The following is an 11,513-nucleotide window of genomic DNA, read 5'->3' as shown; positions in this document are numbered from 1 at the left end:
CCAGAGCGACGGCCAGACGCGTTTCCAGGCGCGACTTTACGCGACGAATGCACGTCTCAGTGACGGACCCGCAATCAATTAAGCCAGCCGGCTGGCCAGGGGACCGGGGTGGGTGCATCTAGGGCGCTTCCATTGGGGAATTAGGTAAGCTTGTTCCAGTCCCGGACCTCAGCTTCAGTGCCGTCTTAATGTAATCGACCATGAAGGTTTGGTGTTTCAATTGGTGTTGAATAAGTTTTCAGACTCTACTAACTCCAAGGCAACTCATGTCTCTTCATCAACTTGTCAAAAGAAAATAACCAAATCAACTGTAACCCCAAGCCATCCATTCAATCGCATGGGGTGCCTCTGTCTCCCACCCAGACGCACAGACCATCTCAACCCAGAAATCCGTGGACGTCATCTCAGACCACGAACAGATTTTGAGTGAGTGAGAGAAGCTTAAGTGAAAGGCCGCACCGTGTTAGCCAAACCCAGCACGCAACAATGGCGCAAGAAACACCAGAGCCCGTCAGCATCCCAGACCCTCGTAAGGACGGAAAGGAGGGAAAGAAGCTGTACCTCTGGTCGAGGTCAACCCAAGGGCCCGTGGGCGAGGGCGCACCGGGCTCAGAGACATCACCACCGACGACAGCAGCGGCAGCAGCAGCAGCGCCGAAGCCCGACCCCAAGGATTTCCAGGCCAACTTCCCCGTGCAGGAGGGCGCCGCCGCGCAGAAGCCCACCACGGCCTGGGAGGTCGTCAAGAACATCAAGTCGGAGGATTTCACAACGTTTGCGCAGGCGCCTTGCGCGAGAGACGGCTTGCTCACGGGTATCGCGGCGGGATTCGTCGTGGGCGGGTTGAGGTTGGTCTTTAAGGGTAATGCTCCCCTTTCTCTTACATGTCATGACGCATCGGTAAGACGCATATGAGCTAGAGCTGACGCATATCTCATAGGCACAATCGGCAAGGCCTCAAACTGGGCCGTCGGCAGCTTCCTGCTCGGTGCGGCCGGCCGCCATGAGTACTGCCAGTACGAGCGCCTCCAGGAGCGCATCAGGATGAAGAGGACGGTCGAGGTCTACCAGGAAACCATGGCCGAGAAGCGCCGCAAGGAGGCCGCGGCGGCGTTGGAGCAGAAGAAGGCCGAGGAGGTCGTCAAGGCAAGCCAGAAGGCGTGGTATAAGTTCTGGTGAAAAAGCAAAAAACACACGTCAACCCCCATTTATGGAGGATCTCTTGCAAATCCTTCCGTGTACGAGTATCTCTTCTGCGAAGTGCAGAAGGCGTCGGTGGCATTGGGCATGACGCATGCGTCGTGATGGGAAGATGTAAAAGCTTTGTATCATCTCCAGTCCAATTCGTGTTTGGGGTATAAAAGAAAGACTATATCAATGTCGTCCACCCAGACTCCCTTGCTTGCTAGTAGCAAAATCGCAGTGGCGCTTCTCCTGCGTCGATGAAATAAAGATACCAGACTGGTCATCGTCTAATGACAGCGGTACACCCAAGAGCCAAGTAGCGAATACCTCAAATGCAAGCCATGCCGTCGCCGCCCACGCCTGTGCCAGAATAACAAAACCATGTAAACGCCCATAAACACCGGCCTTCGTCCGAGCCATAAGTCAAGACTTCTCCAGCACAACCTCGTCGTGCCCACCGGCTCATCCATTCGTCACAATCGTATTCGGCTCCGAGTCAAACCGCACCTTGCGCACGCCGCTTCCGGAAGCTGGCTTCGTGTCAATCTTAACCCCCAAGCCCGCGCCGCTGCCGCGTCGGCGCTGACTCCGCCGGGCTCTTGCCTCGCTCTCCTCCCGCTTCTTATACTCGGCCAGCTGCAGCCGCCGCTTCTGCGTGCGCGCGTACGCCATCGCCGCCGTCGGCATGAACCCGACCCCGTTGATTCCCGTGCCATCGTCGTCCTCGTCATCCGGGTCGTAGATAGTAATCTCCTCCTCCTTCCACGTCAGCGCTGCCCTGACGGGATCCACAATCTGCATCTCCTCGTCCTCGTCTCGTGGTGCTGCCTCTGCGGCGTTCTTGCCCTTGCGGCCTTTGAGGGGCGGCGTGCCGGCTCGTCTGCGTCCTCTAGCCTTTGCGTCTTGTAGCCGGTTGAAGAAAGTCTGTGGTCGTTGCAGGCCCGGTGTGGCCGCCGTACTCGTAGCGGTAGCCGTTGTGCCGTCGGGGGAAATCTCCGCAGCAGCCTCTGCCTCAGGCGCGGCCACGCTCACACCCGTCGTCGGGGCGAGGCCCGGATCACTTCTGACCTCAGGGTCCGGAACCGCGACCGGCTCATCCTCGTCGGCGTCCTTCATCTCCAGCTCGGGTATCTTGACTCTCTTGCGGCTCGCAAAGGGGTCGTCGTCGTAGGCTCCGTCGCCGCTGTCACCCAGGTCGCGAGTCGGGTCGTAGGGGCCCTGGCGCTGAGGTTGTTGGCTACTGCCCTGTTGCTGGGCTACCCCGCCCCCACCACTACTACCACCACCACCGCTGAGCGCCAAACCACGGAACTTGTGCACCACCTTGCTGCGCGGGCTCGCGCTCCCGTCCTCGTCGCTCTTAGCATCCGGGAGCTGGAAGGAGAACTTGGCCGTGGTGTAGATGGGCGACAGCGGAGGGGCCTCTTCGTCTCTCTTGCGCTTTGGCGTCGCCGTCGGGGTCGGGAAGGCGTCTGTCATGATTGATGGATCGCCCCGTCTGGGCGGTGTTGAAATGGGCGTCTGACTCGTTGGGGGTACTCCAAGATTGTCAGTTTGAAGAATGCAGAGCGTCGCGGTCGCCGTGAGTCTTGAACCGCCTGACCTATAGAGAGGTTTTATTTCGACCAGGGGTATCTCGTGTGTAGAAGAGGAAAGTCGCAGTCGGTGAGGGAGTTGTCGAGAGGTTGAATTTGGCGTTCGTTGAGTACGTCCGGCAGTTACACTTCGGGGCGATCCTTCCTTGGAGGTTGGCAGTCCCTGCGCTAACCGTTGCGTTGGCGCGATAAGCAGCCAAAGGACGCTAAGATAAAGCTAGCGCCCCTCGGTGAGCTGCGCACCCTGCGAGGGTTAGTCTTCGTCCCATCTTTTATGCTTTCATCTCCATCATCAGATCAGTCACATCGGCTATTTTTTTCATGGCACACGGGCGTGTAACTTATGAGCCGAATCAGGCGCTTACGAATTCCCATCCGCAGGCCCAAGCATCAAGGAAACTCACCAAGGTCATGCACGATGAAGATAGCGTCTGGCGGATGATTACGAGGCCAACACGTTGATATCATTACTTTCATCCTCAATTCTCATCAAGCTTCATTCCCAGCACTCAGTCAGTCGCTCCAAGCCTTGTACACGATGCGCGTTCCATAAGTCTCGCCCTTCTTCAGCAACATCTGGCTCTTCCACCCGTCCACATTGATCGCGTTCACCCACCGGCTCGGCTCCACACAGAATCCGCTCCTCTTGCCCCTCGCCGGCGCGCCCTCGACGGCGGGCACGTCGATGCCCTCGCCGGTGTAGAACTGGAAAGCGGGCTCGGTGCTGAGGACCTCGAGGTTGACGCCGTTCTTGGGGTGCTTCGCGTGCACGTGGAGCTTCAGCGGCTCCTTGCGCGTGTCGATGGGCACGGAGTCGGGCTTCTCGTTGACGATGAAGCAGTCGTCGACCTCGGGGCCGTCGACGCCGAGCTCGAAGGCCTTGCCGCCCTCGATGCCGGGGAACGGCGCGGGGCCGCCGGTCGGGATGCCGTTCTCGCGGGGCAGGTAGGCGTTAGTCGCCAGCGTGGCGATGGTGCCGGCAAAGGTCTCGTCGCCCGTGAGGTTGAAGTAGGAGTGGTTCGTCATGTTGATGGCCGTCTCGTCAGCCCCGTCGACCAGCTTCGCCTCGTACTCCATGCCCAGCACGGAAACCTCCTTGCCGTCGACTTCCTGGGTGCCGGCGGTGTAGATCACGGTGGCCTTGACGGTGCCAGGGAACCCCTCGTCGCCGTCCTCGCTGGTGAGCGAGAACTCGACGCTCTCGCCGCCCTTGAGACCCTCGACGCCGGGGATCTCGCGAGTGCCGACGGGCTTGGGGCCCTCCCACACACGCTTGCTCCAGGGTTTGTTGCCGCCGTGCAGGTTGTTGCCGCCGTCGTTGGCGGCGAGCTTGTAGGTCTGGCCGCCGTTGAGCGACTTGAGCTGTGCATTCTCGAGGCGGTTCGCGACCCGACCGACGGTGACGCCAAAGTAAGGCGAGTTGTGCTTCTCGTAGAGGTCCTGGGTTGGGAAGCCCTGGACGATGTTGGTTCCCTTGACCTTGAAGGACTGGAGGATGGCGCCCAGGGGCAAGAACTCGAAAGGAGCATTAGTCATTGTTACGGATGTAGGTGACGAGGTCGTGGGTGAGAGGCAATGGGGAATCCAATCCGAGTATTTGGGTCACGAATTGCCGGATTCAGGTAATGTTTACGACGTGTCCAGGTGAAATCACGCAACGCGGTAGAGGGGATGTGTCTTTTAAGTGTCGCAAATCTGCCTTGCTTCACTGGGCAACGCGACGAGAGTTGCAATTCAGGCTATTACTGCTTGTATTGCGCTTGTTGGCGGATGCAGTGGGGTGGTTGGACGAGGATTGGAGGGGGAAAGTGCTGAAGAGAGATGACGGCGTCGGCGGGGCACTCGCTCGTGGCGGGGTAAATTGGAGACACAGGCATGGGCACTCGCCCGCCCAAGCTTCCCCTCTCCTTGCTCGTACTGCGGAACGCGCTCTGCTCACGCAACCATGGACGCCAAATCGGCCCCCATCAAGCCCCTAGCCCCGTCTCCAGCGGCCATGCTGACGTCTGACTGGCGCGTTTAAGAAGCCCACAAGCAGCTTTGAGCCGTCGGAACCAGTTGTTGTGACAGATGGATAGGCAGACGTACCTGGCCCTTGAGAGGTTCGCTTCAAGTGCGGATTCCCACCAGACTGGATATCGGCTCTGGCCGCAGGGAACTTGCCAAATGTCAGAGAGGACCCCCAATCAGAAACCAAATTCGCTGGATAAAAGCTACGCGTGCCGGGGTTCCTAATGGCATCCGACTCCATATTCATTACCGCCTCGGCCGACATTCCGCGATGACCCCCAAACATCATGACAATGCGTGCGCCAATGGTATATAGTACAGTACAACCTGCAGCAAGTGCAGTCAGCCAAATCATGCTCCAAGTCCGTGAGAAAATGCTCCTCTGTACGAGCGCCGGTGATCAATCCGACTCTTCATCGTCGTCGCCGAGGAACGCCAGGTCCGCACGCGCCTTGCCACGGGCACGCGACGACACAACTGCCTCTTCCTCTTCATCATCATCACCTTCATCGTCCTTCTCCTTCTCCTCGCCAGAGAGCTCTGGTTCCACAACCTTCTTCGCCGGCTGACCGCGCGCCTTGCTCCTTGACGATCGGCCACCAGCACCCCAGTTCTCGTTCATTTCCTGCACCGCCTCCAAATCGGCCTCGAGCTCTCTGCGCTCCTTGATCTCCCGAGCTCTGGCTTCCGAAAAGCGGCCGTCCATACCAATGTCCTTCAGCATGCCTCTGAGGTGCTTGATCTTCGCCTTTGAATTGTCGCCGTATTGCTTCAGCTCGAAGCCCCAAATCTTACGAATGCCGCACTTGACCAAGTGAGACTGTAGCTTCTTGATTTCAGCGTCGTCCGGGTTCTCCGGCGCGACCGCCTTCTTCTCCTTCTTTTCCTTCTTCTCCTTTGGCGCCTTGGGAGCGCCGGCTTCCTTCTTCTTGCGCTTCGGCTTGGGCGGGTCGTCTATAACGTCAGACAATTCGCTGGTCGTGTCATCATCGAGCGTCGGGTGTTCTTCCTTCTTCTCGTTGGCAGCTTCCGGCTTCTCGGCAGATTCCTCATCTTTAGCTTCGACAGGTGACTTCTCCTTGGCCGGCGCCTTGGGAGAAGCCTCGAGCTTCTCATCTTCTGCCTCGTCCTTGTCACTCCCAGCCTTGTCATCGTCACTCTCGGGCGGGGTGGACAGCGCATCGGAGTCGCTGTCTTCGACCTTTTCTGCTTTTTTGGCGCGTCCGTTCTTGGCTTTGGAGGGTTTCGCTTTGACGGAGCTCGGCTCCTCATCAGAATCGACGGTGGCGCGCGACTTCTTCCGTGGGGCTGCCTTCTTCTTGGCTTTGGGCTTCTCGACCTCCGACTCTTCGTCCTCAGGTTCCTCCTCTTTGGCGGCAGATGCACGCTTCCTGCGCTTCGCTGGCGGGGACGTCGCAGCCGACTGACGTTTTCCCTTTTTCGGTTTCGCGACAACTTCTTCCTCGGGTTCCGGAGATCCGGGCCCGGCGAGTAGTTCGTTCTGCCACGGGGTTCATCAGCTGCTGTAGATCGCAAGAGCACTTGCGCGCGCCCTGCCACTTACAGCGAGTTCCTTGATCAGCTTCTTGCTCTTGTCCTTCCATTCGCCCGTAGAGAAGAATCCATCCTCAAGATCGAGGTCGCTTTCGACGCGCTTGCGAATGGTGTTCACAGTGAGCTCATCCTTGTCGGACTCGAAGACCTCACGGACGGTCTTGAGAAGCTCCGTCTCGATCTTCTTGTCCGAGGAAGCCATGGCCTCGCGTGACAGGGATAAACAACGAAAGATGTCCCTTTTGTTCGAACAGAGAAGCTCACAGGTTCTCGATTAATGAACGTGGCGTTGATACAAGTGTTCCGGCAGAGCACGAGCAGCTCTTCGCGGTTGTCGTCGCGTCGCAGAGAAACAAAGCCGGCGCGCTTGCCCGCATCTCAATTGAAACCGGGGAGCTGCTGCGACTGGCTTGGACCGAAGTGGGGCTCAAGTCACCCGGCAGTGGTCTGAGCTTCTCGCTACGTACCTGAAGCTCTGGAAGCAGCGATGGGAATGATTCCCAAGTCATGGAGGAAACCTTGAGCGCTTCCAGCATGATGACATGCACTCATGATATTATCCATCTTCAGTGCCCCCATAAAGTGAAAATATACTGTTACATGCCTTATGATTGCTTTCAAGGACAATGAACCAAGCGATGCACCATCAGGTTGGCTTGAAAGAATACAAGCAGTAGAAGATGATCAATTGAAATCACCTGAGAATATCCGTCTGGTTAGATTATGAGGAACTGTAAGGAACTAGAATCTACCAACGAAGAAAATCAGTTTTTCCATGACCGGTGCGAGGGTCAATTCGGGCCGGGAACTAAAGCAACCCGCCCAAGGAAGTTTTGGTCCGGATTCCCGGGGAGAAAATGGGCCCTTCGATGCCAGCCTGCGGTCGCCCAACGGAGACCTTGTGGGCTGGATGATTGGGTTGGAGCGCTCTTGGGCTTCTGGCGGCCGCAATTGGCCAGCAAGACGGGTTAAACGTTGAAAGGTCGCTCAGCTGCCGGGGCGGAAGCTCCTTTTGAGGGCCTCTGCAACTTGTATCAACCTGGTAACACCTTTCTGGCTGGACCCGTTTCCTTGGATGCGGACTACGGTTCACAGATGACGGCACGCTTGCGTTATGTTTGGGGGGCCCGACAGGTCAGGGTTCACCTGTCAGACATGAGGCTCCCTTGTTGAAGATTTCCAGTCGTTGGCGCAGTGGATGGAAGGAAAAGTTCAGAGGCATCGTGAACATTCTGTGTTTTATCGCCGATGTGGTGCCCACTTCCTCGGCGCCGGCCTCTCCACCGTCGAGCGGGTATCGTCAAGGTTCTGGAAGTACCGGTACCTGATTTATTCGCTCTCTCCCTCGAGACATTGGGCCTTTTCTGGGTCGTTGCAGTCGGGCGGCTGAGGAGATCCGGCTCAACGGCCCTGCAGATTTATATCGCTCACCATGAGCTCGGCGTGATTCCCTAATTGTCCGGTGACCTCCTCGGTAAGACGAGCAAATGGGCATCTCAAGTTGGCCAAAGAGAGCAGATGCATATGCCGGAGGAGGACGGAATGGCTGGAGGGGTCCAGAACGGGCTGCGATTAAATCAGCATAAAAAATGACAGAGACGTGGGAAGCAGTGACAGACCGGAATTTGGCCCCAGGACTAACACGACATGGGTCCACGCCAAAATTACGTAGATGGCACCTCAGTAACGCCAGGCCCCAGGTTAGTTGGTCAACAACTTTAGATACAGGTAAGCTAATCTGCAGTTTGGCTGCGTAAAACATGCCTCTGAGAGTCTCGCCGACGCACTTTACCTATGAACCTAAGGTAGCTTTTCCTGTACGTGCATCACCTGCTTTGCCCAACCTGCCCAGCAAATCACACGAAGCAAGCAGGTACCTCTACTTCTGGGAGCAGCAGCTGCCCTGTCTGATTACCCGTTGTCCTTGCCTCCCGTCCCTCCTCTTCAACACCCTCAAAACCCAAGGCACTTTGTCACCTCTCACCGCACACCTCGCATCTCCCGTTTTCTTCTACTGCCACCCTGGCTCGGCCCAGACAGAACGAAGCTCCGTCACTTCAGTCAACAAACGGGTAATTGGACGTTACGAAAGCACGTTAGCCAACCATCGACTAGCCGCCCTGTTCCGCCTCTTTCCATCCAGCCATCCATCCCAAGCTACTTTTCTTCTTTTCCTTTCCTCCCAGACGAAGACCTCCTCCACCACGCTGTATTGCACTTGTTGTGCTGGCTTGTGTCACCCTCCACGCACTCGGTGTTTTCCTGGGATTCGGGCAGCCCGATCACTGTTGTTCTCTCCATCTACATACCGCTGTCTCCTCCCGCTGCTTGCTTGCTTCATTCACGGCTCCGGCTTGAGCAAGCGAACCACCCCCAAAAAACCAGCTCCCCACCAGCAACAAAGCTAGGTAGGTAAGCTTGCATCTATCCCTGGCTCACAATCCCATCGCTTTTGGATTACAGCGACAAACACCCTGGCTCCTTATTGCGTCGCTTGCACATCAGGTACCTCATAGTGCAGGACACCAGCCGAACCTACATTTACCCCTCCATTCCCCCGCAAGCTCATCCCAGCCTGACAACGACTCAGCTAACACCTTTCCCACCGCCACAGGACCACTAAGCTAGCTGCTGCTGCTCCCCAAATTCCCACCCGAACGAAGGAACCCACGATTTTCTTCCCTTCCCACCTTTCAACTCAAACGCACCGCCGGGCAACCCATTCCCACCATGCCTGCGCTCGTCGACGATGACACCGCCCCCGGGCGCCTCTTGCTCCTCTCCAACCGATTGCCCATCACCATCAAGCGCTCCGACGATGGCAGCTATTCCTTCTCCATGTCCTCTGGTGGTCTCGTCACCGGTCTCAGTGGACTGTCAAAAACCACAAGCTTCCAATGGTACGGCTGGCCTGGCCTCGAGGTTCCCGAAAACGAGATCGCCGGCATGAAGCAGCGTCTCAAGGACGAATACGATGCCCACCCCGTCTTCATTGACGATGAGCTTGCCGACAAGCATTACAACGGCTTCTCCAGTGCGGACAATCCTCCCGAATCTGCCTTCTGCAACAGTGAAACTGACAATTCGCTCTACAGACTCCATTCTCTGGCCCCTCTTCCACTACCACCCCGGTGAAATCACATTCGACGAGAGTGCATGGAGCGCCTACCGCGAAGTCAACCGCCTGTTTGCCAAAGCCGTTGTGAACGATGTTCAGGATGGCGACCTGATTTGGGTCCACGACTACCACCTCATGCTCCTACCCGAGATGCTGCGCGAGGAGATTGGCGACTCCAAGAAGAATGTCAAGATTGGCTTCTTCTTGCACACCCCCTTCCCATCTTCCGAGATCTACCGCATCCTACCCGTCCGCGAGGCGCTCTTGACGGGTGTTCTTGACTGTGATCTTATCGGATTCCACACATACGACTACGCTCGCCACTTCTTGAGCAGTTGCTCTCGCATCCTGTAGGTTCACACCTGGGACTTACAGCAAAGTATTGCGACTAACATTTCCCAGCGGAACCCCAACAACCCCTAACGGCGTCGACTACAACGGCAAATTCGTCACCGTCGGCGCATTCCCCATTGGTATTGATCCCGAGAAATTCGTTGAAGGTCTCAAGAAGCCAAAGGTCCAGGAGCGCATCGATGCGCTCAAGCGCAAGTTTAATGGCGTCAAGCTCATCGTCGGTGTTGATCGTCTTGACTACATCAAGGGCGTTCCCCAGAAGCTCCACGCACTCGAGGTCTTCCTGACAGAACACCCCGAATGGATTGGCAAGATCGTTCTCGTCCAGGTTGCCGTGCCCTCGCGTCAAGATGTCGAAGAGTACCAGAACCTCCGCGCTGTCGTCAACGAGTTGGTCGGTCGGATCAACGGAAAGTTTGGCACAATCGAGTTTATGCCCATCCATTTCCTTCACCAGAGCGTCTCCTTCGACGAGCTCACCGCTCTGTACGCTGTCTCAGATGTCTGCCTCGTCTCTTCAACGCGCGACGGCATGAACCTGGTCTCGTACGAATACATTGCGACTCAGCGCGAACGTCACGGTGTCATGATTCTCTCCGAGTTCACTGGAGCAGCCCAATCCCTCAATGGTTCCCTCATCGTGAACCCGTGGAACACGGAGGAGCTCGCAAACGCCATCCACGATGCCGTCACCATGTCTCCCGAACAGCGCGAGACGAACTACCGCAAGCTCGAGCGCTACGTCTTCAAGTACACCTCGTCGTGGTGGGGCCAGTCATTCGTCGCCGAAATGACCCGCCTATCTCAGGAAACAACCCAACAGAAGACCCTGAGAAACATTAGCGGCAACGTCGTCGGTCAGGTCAGCAAGGCTTTACAAAGCGCCGTCGAGGGCGTCCAGAACCTAACAGTCAAGGATGGCGAGGAGAGCAAGCAGGAGAAGCAAGAGGCGTAACGGGCCGCTGTAGGCGGCACATTTGATGAAAGCATGATGAAGAAAAGAAGAAACACATACATACCCCAACCTCTTAAACCACACACACCCAGCAAATACTCGTCACGCCGAAGCATAGCTGTTTGGGAAATGGTAGCACATGAGCGAGGCGAAATCACCAGTTAACGTCAGGTTGGGCAGAGGGCATCGAGCCAAGCGGAGTTTGTTTTATTACGGGATCTTTCCTCTCATGCTATCGTGGGAAGGAGAGGGTATTCGGGAGTGTTAGACAACACAGGAACAATATCTCTCTTGTCCCATTTGTATTTTCGAGTTTATGTTGGTTTAGCATTAGACTATCTACCTACTGAAGGAACGGTTTTAACCAATGCAGCTCAAGTGTTGTTGTGAGACCACGCCTCCTAAACCCCATAACGTCAGTAAAGACAATTTGCACGAAACAACAGCGATCACCATAAGCACACTAGATAACAACGACACTAAGCAGGGAATTTTTTCATGTAATTGAATTTGTTCTGATGTCAAGAGGTATCTAAAGGGGTAAAGTGACTCTCTCATGTGAGCACTCGAGAGAGACACACAAAGAATAGAAGCAAGCGAAAGGGCTGCATTTAAATGGTAGCAAAAAAAGAAACACATCCGTGCCTTGGAAGGGGGTTGGTGGTGCTGTAAATCCATTTCCGGGGAAAACGCCCGTCGTCGTGAAAAAGAGACGTTCCAACATCAATGCGTACACAAGTCT

General features: G+C 56.2%; 5 protein-coding genes across 5 annotated transcripts; 2 read left to right on the top strand and 3 right to left on the bottom strand.

The window, feature by feature from the left end:
• Window positions 1-486: 486 nt before the first annotated feature.
• On the top strand, window positions 487-1,179 carry CGGC5_v008146 (Cytochrome c oxidase assembly protein COX20; the record flags this gene model as incomplete). The annotated part of the gene is made up of 2 exons (XM_032023930.1): window positions 487-862; window positions 941-1,179. The coding sequence occupies 2 exons, from the start codon at window positions 487-489 to the stop codon at window positions 1,177-1,179; spliced, it is 615 nt and encodes a 204-aa protein (XP_031891715.1).
• A 468-nt stretch (window positions 1,180-1,647) lies between these two features.
• On the bottom strand, window positions 1,648-2,664 carry CGGC5_v008145 (uncharacterized protein; the record flags this gene model as incomplete). Its single annotated transcript, XM_032023919.1, has 1 exon — window positions 1,648-2,664. The coding sequence occupies one exon, from the start codon at window positions 2,662-2,664 to the stop codon at window positions 1,648-1,650; it is 1,017 nt and encodes a 338-aa protein (XP_031891716.1).
• A 629-nt stretch (window positions 2,665-3,293) lies between these two features.
• On the bottom strand, window positions 3,294-4,316 carry gal10 (Bifunctional protein gal10; the record flags this gene model as incomplete). Its single annotated transcript, XM_032023908.1, has 1 exon — window positions 3,294-4,316. One exon carries the CDS (start codon window positions 4,314-4,316, stop codon window positions 3,294-3,296), a length of 1,023 nt encoding a protein of 340 aa, XP_031891717.1.
• An 874-nt stretch (window positions 4,317-5,190) lies between these two features.
• Window positions 5,191-6,546, bottom strand: CGGC5_v008143 (uncharacterized protein; the record flags this gene model as incomplete). Its single annotated transcript, XM_032023897.1, has 2 exons — window positions 5,191-6,291; window positions 6,355-6,546. The coding sequence occupies 2 exons, from the start codon at window positions 6,544-6,546 to the stop codon at window positions 5,191-5,193; spliced, it is 1,293 nt and encodes a 430-aa protein (XP_031891998.1).
• A 2,528-nt stretch (window positions 6,547-9,074) lies between these two features.
• tpsA (Alpha,alpha-trehalose-phosphate synthase [UDP-forming] 1) lies at window positions 9,075-10,771 on the top strand (the record flags this gene model as incomplete). Its single annotated transcript, XM_032023886.1, has 3 exons — window positions 9,075-9,378; window positions 9,440-9,812; window positions 9,865-10,771. 3 exons carry the CDS (start codon window positions 9,075-9,077, stop codon window positions 10,769-10,771), a joined length of 1,584 nt encoding a protein of 527 aa, XP_031891996.1.
• Window positions 10,772-11,513: the final 742 nt, after the last annotated feature.

The sequence above is a fragment of the Colletotrichum fructicola genome (genome assembly GCF_000319635.2).
Source record: "Colletotrichum fructicola Nara gc5 chromosome Unknown KSG_Nara_v1_contig04, whole genome shotgun sequence".
Classification (NCBI taxonomy): Eukaryota; Fungi; Ascomycota; class Sordariomycetes; order Glomerellales; family Glomerellaceae; genus Colletotrichum; species Colletotrichum fructicola.
The sequence above is the reverse complement of the archived record's forward strand: the minus strand, read 5'-3'. Positions and strand labels throughout refer to the sequence as shown.